We start from the raw sequence: 12792 nt of genomic DNA on the forward strand, positions 1-12792 counted from the left end.
AAATTGCATTTATTGAATCACTTGTTCCTTCCCCGTGACCACCAGTGTAATTTCCAGGTGTAGCTGAATTTGCTTGGTAAAACTATGTGCCTAGGTTGGATACACAGTGCTGTAGTGAAACAGCAACAGTAAGAAAACCACATGGGTCTATTCTTTTTGCACGTTAACCTAACCACCAAATTCTTCTAGGTTCTTTAGGAATATTATGACTGATAACTGGAGCTTGTTTTTGCTTGAGCTTTCCAGGATTTTAGCAGCTCGTGTTTTTTTTCTTCTTTTCTTTTTTTTTTTTCTTTTCGGTATGAACAGCATGTCCTGCCATGGCTAATTTAATTTCTTCTGGCTGATGTGCATACACACATTGGTGCTGAGTGTAAACATTTATGTAGTACTTCTTATTGAAAACTGCCAGGTGACACATTAAGTGCAATTATGGTAATTTTATTGTGTAAGTAAAAACCAAGCTTCAGATTTTTTGGACCCTGTCTTTTGCTCAGAAAATTATATTGAATTATAATCAGCCACGAACTCATAAGAGGACCAATAATATAGAGTAAAGAACTACCTAGAAAATACTTAAATTTAGAAAATATTTATTTGAAAGATAACCTGGTTGCTGTACTCTAGGGAATAACTGATTATAAGGCCCTATTATTCATGAAGTCTTTTACCTGAGTACTTCGTTGTGGTCTCCCAAGCACTTAGTACAATGCTTTGCGCATAGTAAGCGCTCAATGAATACAATTGATTGTTTTGAACAGAGTGTACAAAAGTTAAGGTCCAGAGAGAGCCATTTATTTTATTAATCCGTTTAATTGGTGAATCACATTCTGATGAGAAGGTAAAATTTCTGTGTTTAGGTTTTTAAAATAAATATTGGGTATCACAAAGATATTGGGGCAAATTGTGATTGTGCTATTGATTGACTTGTTGAAACACTTTTCCATACAGGGTACCTCATTTTGTTTAATTTCTATTTTCTTCATTACTGAAATAGTCTTATTTTCCTAATGTACCATCTGCTGTGAAAATTCAAAATGTTGAAATAATCTCTGGGCCTGTGAGAGTTTTCACCTGCCAATGTCTGCTTCTATGGTTTCCCTTCTCTTAATGCTTTCCATATTCTTAAGTGTCTAGGAGAGCAAAAATCACATGTATACCATTTGTCCAAAACTGATAATCCCTGATTGGTTGGGAAGCAGAGTTTGTCACAATTTTGGTATTAAGTGCTTATAAAAACACGATCGATTTTTTATTTTCCTGTTTAAATATGTAATGGGTGAATTTATAACTTTGTTAGATTTCCAGACTGTCACTTAACCTTGTTGAATGATGAATTAGTTTTTCCGAAGATCCTTGTGGGCAGAGATCGCCTCTATTTTCTTGGTTGTACTGCGCTTTCCCAAGTGTTTAGTACGGTGCTCTGCACTCAGGAAATACCAGTGATGAAGCTCTCAAAGGAGTTGTTGGGTTGAGCACAGTGAAATTTAAAGGCATGCACATTTTAGCACCCACTGCACATGACTAGACCCTGAAAAGGTCTTGAAATTTTCTTGTACTCGAAATTATGCCAAAATAGTTTGTTCTAACAGTCTTAGCAATGATTCCTGTATACATAAATCATAGCATGAAGACTAGATGTGATTTATAACATTTGTGTATGATGTGATAAATTAATTCAGAATGACATATAGGTAGAGATAATTCTAGGATGTTTAAGTATTGTCGTCTTGTCACTCTTTGAAATAGTTGAGATAAAGAAATAAGAGCTAACCTTTTGATATTTTGGGATATAATGCAAAATTCCTAAAACGTCCAGTTTTGCTAATAGTAATTTCTTTTTTTTAAGGTTTTTGGATTCGAAGCATAAAAACCATTATAAGATATACAATCTGTAAGTATTTTTTGAATTTAATTTTGAAAATATCTCCCCTAAAAATAGCCCAAGTGAAAGTGGTTTCCTTTTAGAGTGAAGGAGAATTAGTTATTATTTTACAGAATTGTATTAAAACAATTAGTCCGAGAAGCCTGATTGAGAGTACTGTTGGATCATTTAGAAAGTGTAGTGATGAGGTTAAATGGAATGTTGGCCCAGATTCATGTTACTTGATCTACTTTAAACGACTTGGCATCCAGCCCATCTTTGACTCTGGAACCATGTGGCAAATTGAACTGTAATGCACAGTAGGGCTTCTGTTAATGCATTAATGATGTCTTCACTGAAGAAAAACAGCAAAATTGATGTATTTATTTTGTGTTCATATAGATAGCGTTGTGGCAGTTGCTTGTGCCCTCTATTTTCCTGCTGTGAAAGTTACCTCAGTGGATTCTTGGATGTCTGTGCTAGCCAGGATGTGCGTGTGTACCTGTGTTGAGGCCCATGTGACAGCAATGGGACCACCTATCCGACTTTCATCAGTCATGGTGGCCATCTTAATTTTCCTGGGAAGATACTGGATCCACATGGCTAATTCTCCGCCATTCCCTTTTGCTGCTTTCCAGAGCCCTGCCAGGGGTGGGCCTGCTCCCTTTTGCTGTGTCCGCTTGGTCTTGCCAGAGTCAGGCTTGGCCAGGCTAGGATGGGAACCAGGCTGGCAGATCCAGTCCTTGCGAGGGCTCTGCCATCTTCATCTCATCTCCTCCACGCTCCCTGTGGTTGACAGCTAGCCCGTGAGGTTTCTTTCTCTCCCCTCCAACCTCACTTCCGACCTCAGTGCAAGCCTATGTAAAGTTAAGCATGAACGTACGGGCTTGCATGTTAGGCTACTAAAAACCCCCTGCTATTAATGCCCCTCACAAATAATTAAGTCCTAAAGGTGCCTGAATCTGGAAATGAACGCCCATAATGCCCATAATGAATAAGGAAGTATAGGATTGAAGTTTTATTGTAAGGTGAAGTTACATTTTTTAAGGGTATTTAAGTGCTTACTGTGTTCCAAGCACTGTCCTGAGCGCTGGGATAGATACAAAATAATCAAGTCAGGCACAGTCCCTGTCCCCGGTGGAGCTCATAATCTAAGTAGGAGGGAGAACAGCTATCGTATCCCCACTTTACAGATTAAGTATCTCCCCCAAGGTCACACAGTAGGCAAGCGGTAGAGCCGGGATTTGGACCCAGGCCCGTGCTCTTTTCACTGGGCCATGATGCTCCTCACATTTAACGTGTTTATTAAAATTCTTCTACTCCCCATATCCGTCCATTATAATATCTATTCATTTCAAGCTCAGGGGACCTTATTTCCAAACCAAACTTCAGTATCGGAAGGGTTTTTCAAAAATTAACTGTATTTACAATTTCAGAAATACTTAAAGAAAATAATGCGAAGTAGATCAGTTTCCAGTAGGGAGGCAATAAGCTCTTTAATAGCCTGAGGAAGTTACTTGGGCTATTTAAATTATTTTTTAAAGTAACGTTCACTACCTTTTTGAAAAGCAAAGCTTTAGTTTTGGATTACTGATTGAACTCATATTTGAAGTTCTTGTTGACAATTTAAGAAAAAGATATTTACTATTCATTCTAGAGTGTGACCCAAATTCTCTATTTCTGCCTCCTGGGAAGGGATGGAAGAGAAAATGAAGTTCAGGAAGACCATTGCAGATTATCTTTAGTGTTTCTAAGATTTTTCCAACTCCCCTTCCTTCCTCTCCTTTTACCCATCCCCCACTTGTGATCTATGATTATCGTATGTCAAGTCACCTTCCAAAATTTTTTTTAAAAAAAGTAAAAATCAGGCGCTCAGTCGTACGGAGAGGATTACTCCTCGCTCATTCTGCTTCACCCCTTTATTTACCTGGCCACACAATTGGTTTGAGGTTTCTTGCTCTTTCGCCTTCACTGCATGTGGGCTGATAGGGTGGAGAAAGCAGAGAAATGCCAAGTCAGAGGAAGCAGCTGGGTCACTGAACTGGAGTTGACAAGTTCCTGCTGCCTAAGCAGACAAATGGGAGGGGGTTGGAGGAGGATTAGGAGTGTTGATGATAGTTTTACCCCCAGTCGATAATGGTGACAATTGACCCCCAGAATGTGTCTCTACAAAGCTCAAAAGTTCAGCCAGCTTGAACTGAGCCACCCCCCCCGGCCCACAAACACACACCCCACTGTAGCCCGAAGGGCGGGGAGTCAGTGAGGTCCGGCCACCTTTCAGCGTGGGGTGGAGAGTTACATGCGACATCTTTGTGAGCAACGGAATTAATTGTACTTCACGTTTCTGATTTTCATGCATTCGTGTTGGCATCAGAGCTACCTCACATGTAGGAAGCTCCCACCCTTCTGGCGGGAGGAAACCTGAAATCGTGTGTAGTTTGGCCAGAATCCATCCCTGTGGTTCTGTGGCCTCGCATTCGCAGCGCTCTAGTGGGCATTGGGTTTGTAGCGGGAGCGGTCGCCGTGGCAGTCCAGAGAGCTTTGAAGGCGGCACCACTCCCAAAACGGGATCATCACTTTCCGTGAACTTCACTGGGATCTGGGGTCTTCTCACCCCCTTCACTTCCCCTACTTACTTTGAGAGAAGCAACCTTTCTGAACTCCTCTTCATCAATCTTTTTATCTATCTATCTATCTATCTATCTATCTATCTATCTATCTATCTATCTATCTATCTATCTATCTATCTATCTATCTATCTATCTATCTATCTATCTATTTTAAAAGTCAAACGTCTTCTAGAAATACAAACACATATCTGCTTTCTACACCAAAGCCCAATGCAGTACTGGGGAAAACCTAAGGAAAACCCAAGGTAAAGGAATAGAATTCTGGTGTAGGATCGTTCAGAGTAACCGGCATTAAGACTCTATCTAATTCAGGGCTATTCAGTTCGTGGCCGACAGACTGCGGTCAGCCCGTAAGTGGCATTTAAATGTGAACCTACATTTCTGGTAACGAATCAAAAAAGTATATCACTAATTTCAGATCTGTAGTTTCACGTTTCCTCTATATAAAAAGTAGGGATCACGTGAGAGACATGATGTTTACATGTTGATCTCTTCCGATTTGCCAAAAACTTTGCATCTTAATCTAAACGTAGGGTTGGGGTTACAGCAGACCAGAATAGAGCCATACCATGACTGATATATGTTGCACCAAGAAAGTCTTCTCTTGATGGAAATCGATGGTTAAGAGTGGGCCGAGAGATCCTGGGTCAGACTGTGAATTTAATTTTTTTTTTTTTTAAGTCAATCAGAGACTATGTTGCATGTAAAGCTAGAAGTTGATTCCTAACATGTTGAGAAGGAAGGTTGTGAAGATTATCAGAAGGTGCAGGCACTAGTGATGTAGTAGGCTTTTATGAGGAATATTATATCTCTTCAGGGGATTTTTAGATTGTAAAGGAGTAAATTTTGTAAATTGGAATTAAAGATTATTTTCCTTTTTCTTCTAGATGTGCAGAAAGACATTATGACACCGCCAAATTTAACTGCAGAGGTAAATGGGATACACTTTTATTTGCTATATGACTTACCATTAACCTGTTAGGGTTTTGTTTTATGCCCACAGAAAGCAGAAAAAAAAATTGAAATACAAAAGGAAAACTTTTAAGCCAAGAATGGAGAAACTGCAATCGTAATTTGGTCGCAGTTCTTCTCTGTATTAGAAATGGGCAAGTATTAGTCTTTAGAAGGCTTACCTGAAACATGTTTTTGCTTTACTTGTGACGTAAAAGGCAACTCACAAGTTGTTTTTTTTATCATTCAGCACCAGTGATTTAGCCATTAAAAAATTTTTTTAAAATATCATATTTGCCACACATAGCACAGAGAAAATATGAAAATGTGATTTGCTGGAAGTTCTTGAAATGCCTCAAGTCTTGAGAAACACAGAATTAGCACCTAGACAACCCACTAACTCATGATTTCCGGGCATTGTACCTTACGGTGCCAAAAGATGATGTGGTTTATTTTTCCTATTATCTGGTAATTTTTTTTTAATGTAAAATGTTAGACAGGCTACCGCGTAAATACTGCAGCTACTGCTGGAAGATGCTGAGGCTCTGGTCAGTTGTATTTAATGAAGGCGCATTGTATGCAGAGCACTCTAGTGAGCGCTCATGAGACTAAAATAAAAAGTAGAAGACATGATCCCTGACCACAAGGAGCCCGCTAGAAGACTGAACTGGAGGAGTAGATACTGATGAGACACTTCTCTCTAATGCCACTGTCACCCGAAGCATGAATAGGCTTAGGAAAAGTTTGAGAAGAAAGGAGATGAGGTTAAAAGATTCCTAAGAAAGTTTCTCCAGAATTCACCTAGACCTAAGAGAACCACAGAATTACAGTAAAACAAACTTATTTCAACTCATTTCAAAATCGATGGGACAACTTGGGAAAAACAGTAATTTATAGTGAAGGGTTTTTTTTGTGGTTTTTTTTTAATTGCAGTTGCACAGTATCCTTTTGAAGACCATAACCCACCACAGCTAGAGCTTATCAAGCCTTTTTGTGAAGATCTTGACCAATGGCTCAGTGAAGATGACAATCATGTTGCAGCGATCCACTGTAAAGCTGGAAAGGGACGAACTGGTGTAATGATTTGTGCATATTTATTACATCGAGGAAAATTTTTAAAGGCACAAGAAGCCCTAGATTTCTATGGTGAAGTAAGGACCAGAGACAAAAAGGTGAGTGGATACGTTTGGTTTCCGTGCCCCTCTCGCGGCAGCTTCTGGACACCTACTTCTTTTAGTAAGTTGGATCGACACGTACTTTTGCTTCATTTTGGATTCAGAGGGCTTTGGAACGATTTTTTTCGAGATGCAGCTTTGGGAGGCAAGATGTTACAAGATTACCTAATCCCTTCTATTTGCTTTTCTGGCTAGAGAATGTCACACACTGTGTCTAGAAGTAGCAGTTCTTAATTACGCAGCTTGGCAAGGCCTGGCATTAATGCCAGAAGGTGGCACACCAGGCCTTCCTGCCTGGCACACCAGCCTCTAGCCATCACTTTGGGTTCCACTTCCCCGGCCATTATCTCTGTCACTGTTCTGAGGTTCTGTTGCTTTATCTGCCTGCCCCCTCAACTGCTCAAGCAGCAGGTGCACTGTGGGAGGAGATGCTCAATGCCAAGCTGCTCCCAGCACCTCCTTGCCTTTTCCTGTTAAGACTGGAATAGAAAAACACTGCCCGCTTTACCCTTATTGTAAATTTGCCCTTGTGCGATCTCTTTCTTAAAGCTAGTGATAAAAAGAGCACAGCGGAAGGAGTGTAAATCTTGATTAGAGTCTTACTGAAACTTACCCAGTCAAAAAATCTCACCTTTGAAAGAGTCCTGTCGTCCGTCCCACCCCCCCGTAAATTGCTATTGGCTCTCCTCTCTCAGTAGACTTCAAGATTATAGTCGCTGGTGTAGGTAGTCACAAGCGAAGCCTCTTTTGGTGGAAAAGTTCAACTTGGGTGTTTCTGCCAGAAACTTAGAAAACGTATGAGTAGATGCAGTTGGGGCATGAATATGGCTCGTCGGCGATCGGTACCGTGGTAACCGGGAGGCAGTGTAATGTTTTTGTAGAAAAGTGATTGTGGGTGGTAAAGATGGCAAAGAGGGAGCATTTTATTCAGAAGGATGGGCCAATCAGTCCATCTTTTAGCCTTCGGGTTGAAAGCTAGACTATTCAAAAGCTAAAAAAAAACCCTCAAGGCCCTCACCTACCCATGGTAACCCATTCCAGTGTTTGTCATCTCTGTCAGCAATTCCTCTTTAAGTTGTATTTACCACCTGTCTCCAACTTTGCCACAACCCTCGAGTTTTAGGGCCTAACTAAATGAAGGCATAGTACTCTTGACTGTCATTATATGGGATGCTAATGTCAGTATCTCAAAATGCTGTTTATTTTTTTTTAACTACAGCAGTCTGTTACTAGCTCATGGTCAGTTTAAGGTTCACTAAGATGGCCACAGCTGTCTGTCTTGTTTTTTTGGGCCATCCATACACAATGAAGGCCATTCCCCATCTCTAACTTGTACCATTTGTTTTTCCTCCTTGCATTTCACTAGGTATCATGTGGTTTTTATTTCTGGCCATTTCCCAATCTTGCTGAATTCAAAGTGTAGCCAAAGGTTTTAGTCATGACTCTAGCTTGTGGTGCTCTGTCGATGTACTGGGAGTTCTCCAAAAGTGGGTGGGAATGAGCTCATTTGTTGTGCTTCTCATTAAACAGAAGCAGTATGGCCTAGTGGAAGGGGCACAGGCCTGGGAGTCGGGGGACCTGCGTTCCAATCCCAGCTCCGCCTGCTATGTGACTCTTGGCAAGTTGCGTAATTTCTCTGTGCCTCAGTTTCCTCATCTGCAGAGTGGGGCTACAATGCCTGTTCTTTCTCCGTCTTAGACTGTGAGCTCCCTGTGGGGCAGGGAATATGACTGACCTGATTATCTTGTATCTACCCTCCCTACTGAGTTCAGTGCTGGAACCATCATAAGCAGGTAACAAATACAATAATAATAATAATTACTACTAGACTTCTAGACTTACTAGTAGACTTCACTAGGGCCTCGGCCAGGGAACGCCCCATTTCTTTCTGCCTCAGAAGATGGTTCTTTAGTTGTCTTATCCTTCTCACCGATTGCACTGCCAAAGGCCATCCAGCCCTGGAGACATCTCATGGAGCAACTTGGTTGCATTCCCCAAGGCGGTACTGAACCGAGGATGACTGAACGGCTCCCCTTCCCCACCTGCCTGGACCATCTGTCTCTGCTATGCATAGATCGGTGAGGGGGACCTCGCTATTTATGGTGGGCCGCCCTCAGGAAAACCATCATACCCGCGAGAACGCACTAAATATGCAGGGTAGTGCTACTGGACTGCAAACCGGCCCCGCTTCCCTAGCTTAAATCTACGGTGAGAGGATGGCGCTATTGAACTCGAGGGCGTTAGGAGCCCGACCCAAATCCATCGAGGTATTGGGAAACAAGGCCCGAGGCACTTGGAATCCACTAGTCAGACTCCAGCCATGGTAAGACTCCAGTAAATAAACACCTACCCGGGCCAGCCCGGTGACCTAAAATTAAAAATCATTTTTTAGTCTGTAATACAAGACTTATGAAAAATCAAAGGCCCCAAGACACTAATATCTAAATTTCCATTGAAGAGGGAATCATAAATCCCAGTTGTAGATAATAATGATGGCATTTGTTAAACGCTTACTATATGCAAAGCACTGTTCTAAGGGCTGGGGGGATACAAGGCGATCAGGTTGTCCCACGTGGGGCTCACAGTCTTCATCCCCATTTTACAGATGAGGTAACTGAGGCTCAGAGAAGTGAAGTGACTTGCCCAGAGTCACACAGCTGACAAGTGGAGCCGGGATTCGAATCCATGACCTCTGACTCCCAAGCCCGGGTCTTTCCACTGAGCCACGCTGCTTCTCTAGATTGCTTGGTGTTTTCGGAGAACTTTTACTTCAGTCATCCTAAGTTACCTCCAACTCATTTTTTAACTGGTTGAGAGTGTTACTTCAACAGTAACAAGGTAATGGAAGGGTCATAATTGGAAATACCCTAAGGATTGGGGTGGGAAAAAAATTTAATATAAAAGCAATCTCTTCAAAAACCCAAGCGAATTCCGGGTCACTTGCGCTCTAGAAGACATCACCTGGTTCTAGTCAGCCCTTAATCCAGTCAATCCTTACATTGTACTAAGTAAGGCTGAACCTAGGTGCTGTTCTTCTATCTTTGCTGTGTATCATGCAGTGAGAAGCCAGGTAGCGGATACCTTGTAGTCTCTCTTCACTGGTGGTGGGTTGCACTGTGATGTTTCTCCAGTCCTTTCTGCAGAAATGGCAGGGGCAGCAATTACTGTCTCCAGCTTGCCGTTTCCCCTTGTTTCTCCCACCAGAAATGTCAACTTCAACTGGGATACAAACTCAAAATTGCAAGGTAACCCAGTCTCCCCTGCTTCTTTTCTCCCTTGCCCCCCACGCATGCACTCTCTCTCTTCTAGAATCAGATGAGGTAAATAGGGGGAAAAACAAGATGAATAATTTGATTGATACTGACACTTAAGACACCTTGTGAAATGCCAGACTGAGTTCCGGGTTCCCAGAGGTAGCCGATATTCATTTCTAACAATCGGAGGTTAGAGGATATTGGATTTTCAAGTGAGGTTTGGCTGACTAACATGAGCTCAATCCATAAATCATACTCAGTGAATGCTGTAGAAGCATTAACTTGTATTGAAAATAGTAAGGTTTGGCCTGCACCCATCTTCTTGACGTAGCTTTAGCCCAGCCACAGTGGCCCCTCTTTCTGGTTGCTGCTCTCTTCGCTCTGCACTCTTGCTTGAAGTACCTTTCTTTCCCCTTTTCTGCTGGTCACTTATAATTAGTTCACTTTGGAGAGAATTGTTATTAGAGTATTAGTGTTCTGCACGCACTTTTTTTAAATGGTATTTGTTAAGCGTTTATTATGTCCCAGGCATGTACTGTCTGGGTAGATACAAGCTAATTAAGTTGGACACAGTCCATGTCCCACAGTGGGGCTCACACACTTAATCCCCATTTTAACAGATGAGGCCACTGAGATGAACATCTGATTCTGTGTTCACCATGACGATTATGGTGTTCGGCAGTAACTTAGAACTCAAAATAGTATAAATAGGGTTCCTTACGTGTTTCTGAAAATTCTTTTAATTCAAGTATTTGGTTTGGGTGTTTACTCGAGTAGCCAAGGGGTAAAAACGATCAAGTAACAAGGGTGATTTAATGTTGGTGTTCTCTAACTTCATCTTTTTTTACTCTTTTGTACGCTTTCAAGAGTTCAAGAGTTTAGTGTAGAAAGTCCTCAGACTTGTCTCTCTTTGTTCCTGACAATTCTGTCCTATATAAATGTTGTAGGTTGGAAGTAATTTTTTCATAGGAGCAATGGTATGAATAGGGGATGGGTTTCTGAACCCAGATCAGATACCCTGTTTCTACCACAATTACCCAGAATTGTTTACTCGGTTAATTATTCCACAAATACACATGAAAGCGTGGGCCTGGGACTCAGAAGGACCACGGTTCTAATTCCCACTCTGCCACTTGTCTGCTAGATGATCTTGGGCAAGTCACTTCACTTCTCACTTACCTCATCTGTAAAAGTGGGGGCTTAAGACCGTGATCCCCATGTGGGACGTGGACTGGGGCCAACCTGATTAACTTGTATCTGCCCCAGCACTTAGTACAGTTCCTGGCACAGAGTAAGCACTTAATACAAAAAAAAGACTAGTTTAACTATGTTAATTATTTACATTGTCAGGTTCCCATGGTGGAGTGGCCAACTTTTATTCCATGGGTACCTTGGAGACTTTTTCGGGAGATCAGGTAACCAGGGCCTCCTCCATTCTCCCATATTCCCCTGCCCCCCTTTCGCGGCTCTGAAACTTGTTTCCTCATTTCCGTGCAGCTCCAGTGCACCCTTGTCCCCGTGGAACCAATGCCATAAAGGAGACAAGATTTGTAACTTTGAAATTGGCGTTTTGTAAAGCCGAAATTGGTGTAATGTGCTGAAACAGGGCATAAATTTAAAATGTGGTGTGCGTCCTAACTTGAAATGTCTAAAATTGAGAACTGACTGTATGGGACTGTGCACTCAGTAGGGCTTTCAGTAAATACTATTGAGTGATGTGGAGATGAATCTTCTGCTCAGGGTTAGTTGAGTTTGCCAGATCCTGTGAAGTAGAGGTAAAAGACGTTTTTATTGAGAAGGTTACCTTGATCTTTCAGTGTACTGAATAAAGGAATAATACCCGGGCATGATTTTAGAGCATGCGTTTACCCTATTGGGCATTCATGTTGACCCATATAGAGCTGTACCTGAGAATTTTTTTACCAAAAGGAGGAAGGGAATCAGCACGGCTTAGCAGAAAAAGCTCAGACCTTGGTACTAGTCCTTGTTCTGCTATTTGCGTGCTGTGTGACAGTAGACATGTCACTTCTCTGTGCCCCAGTTTCCCATTTACTAAAATTAATTGTATTTATTGAGCGCTTACTATGTGCAGAGCTGGGGAGAGTATGGGGATTCAATACTGTTCTTCCATGCAATTAAACTGTGAGCCCACATGAGGCCTGGTGTAAGCTGGTTATCTTGTATCTATCTCAGTGCCTGGTACGGTGATTGGCACAGATTATGCCCTTAAACATATTTATTACTGTGAGCTTGGGATGTGAATACACTTTGAAATAATTTTTCTAAGTATTAGAAATGGAACTGAACAGGCAACCATGTGCCCCTCATTAGAGATATGCTCATCTGCAATTTACCAGACCCAACCCAGGAAAATAGTGGATTGCGTAATTAATGTGATATGCGTTAAGGGCAGGTAATGATTTCTTGCTAAATCACAGCCATCAAACCCCAAGACTTTTCAGCCAAACAGAAACAAAAAGAAATCACATGGAGGTGTTGATCTATATCTTCATTGGGGAAACTTTAAAAATAGAGAGGTTCAGTTTAGGACTTCTTAGGACTACCGCATGAGAATTTAAACTACCATCAAAAATATGAGTTGGTTTGGTAGATCTATTTTATGGATTCAGCCTTTTTTTTTTTTTTGATATCTGTTAAGTGCCTACTTTGTGCCAAGCAGTTGTAAAACCAAATACCAACAAATATCAACATTATTATTCTAAGCGCTGGTGGGGGGGATACAAGGTGATCAGGTTGTCCCACCTGGGGCTCACAGTCTTCATCCCCATTTTGCTGATGAGGGAACTGAGGCACAGAGAAGTTAAGTGACTTACCCAAAGTCACACAGCTGACATGTGGTAGAGTGGGGATTAGAACCCATGACCTCTAACTCCCAAGCCCGGGCTCTTTCCATTGAG

General features: G+C 41.7%; 1 protein-coding gene across 1 annotated transcript in view; it reads left to right on the forward strand.

The window, feature by feature from the left end:
- PTEN (phosphatase and tensin homolog) overlaps positions 1–12792 on the forward strand; it is a 73832-nt gene that overhangs the window by 38174 nt on the left and 22866 nt on the right. The window contains exons 3-5 of the mRNA XM_029059784.2: positions 1850–1894; positions 5382–5425; positions 6379–6617. Of these exons, the coding sequence (XP_028915617.1) occupies positions 1850–1894; positions 5382–5425; positions 6379–6617 (328 nt within the window). The remainder of the gene's footprint in view (positions 1–1849; positions 1895–5381; positions 5426–6378; positions 6618–12792) is intronic.

Source organism: Ornithorhynchus anatinus, chromosome 3 (genome assembly GCF_004115215.2).
Source record: "Ornithorhynchus anatinus isolate Pmale09 chromosome 3, mOrnAna1.pri.v4, whole genome shotgun sequence".
Lineage (NCBI taxonomy): Eukaryota > Metazoa > Chordata > Mammalia > Monotremata > Ornithorhynchidae > Ornithorhynchus > Ornithorhynchus anatinus.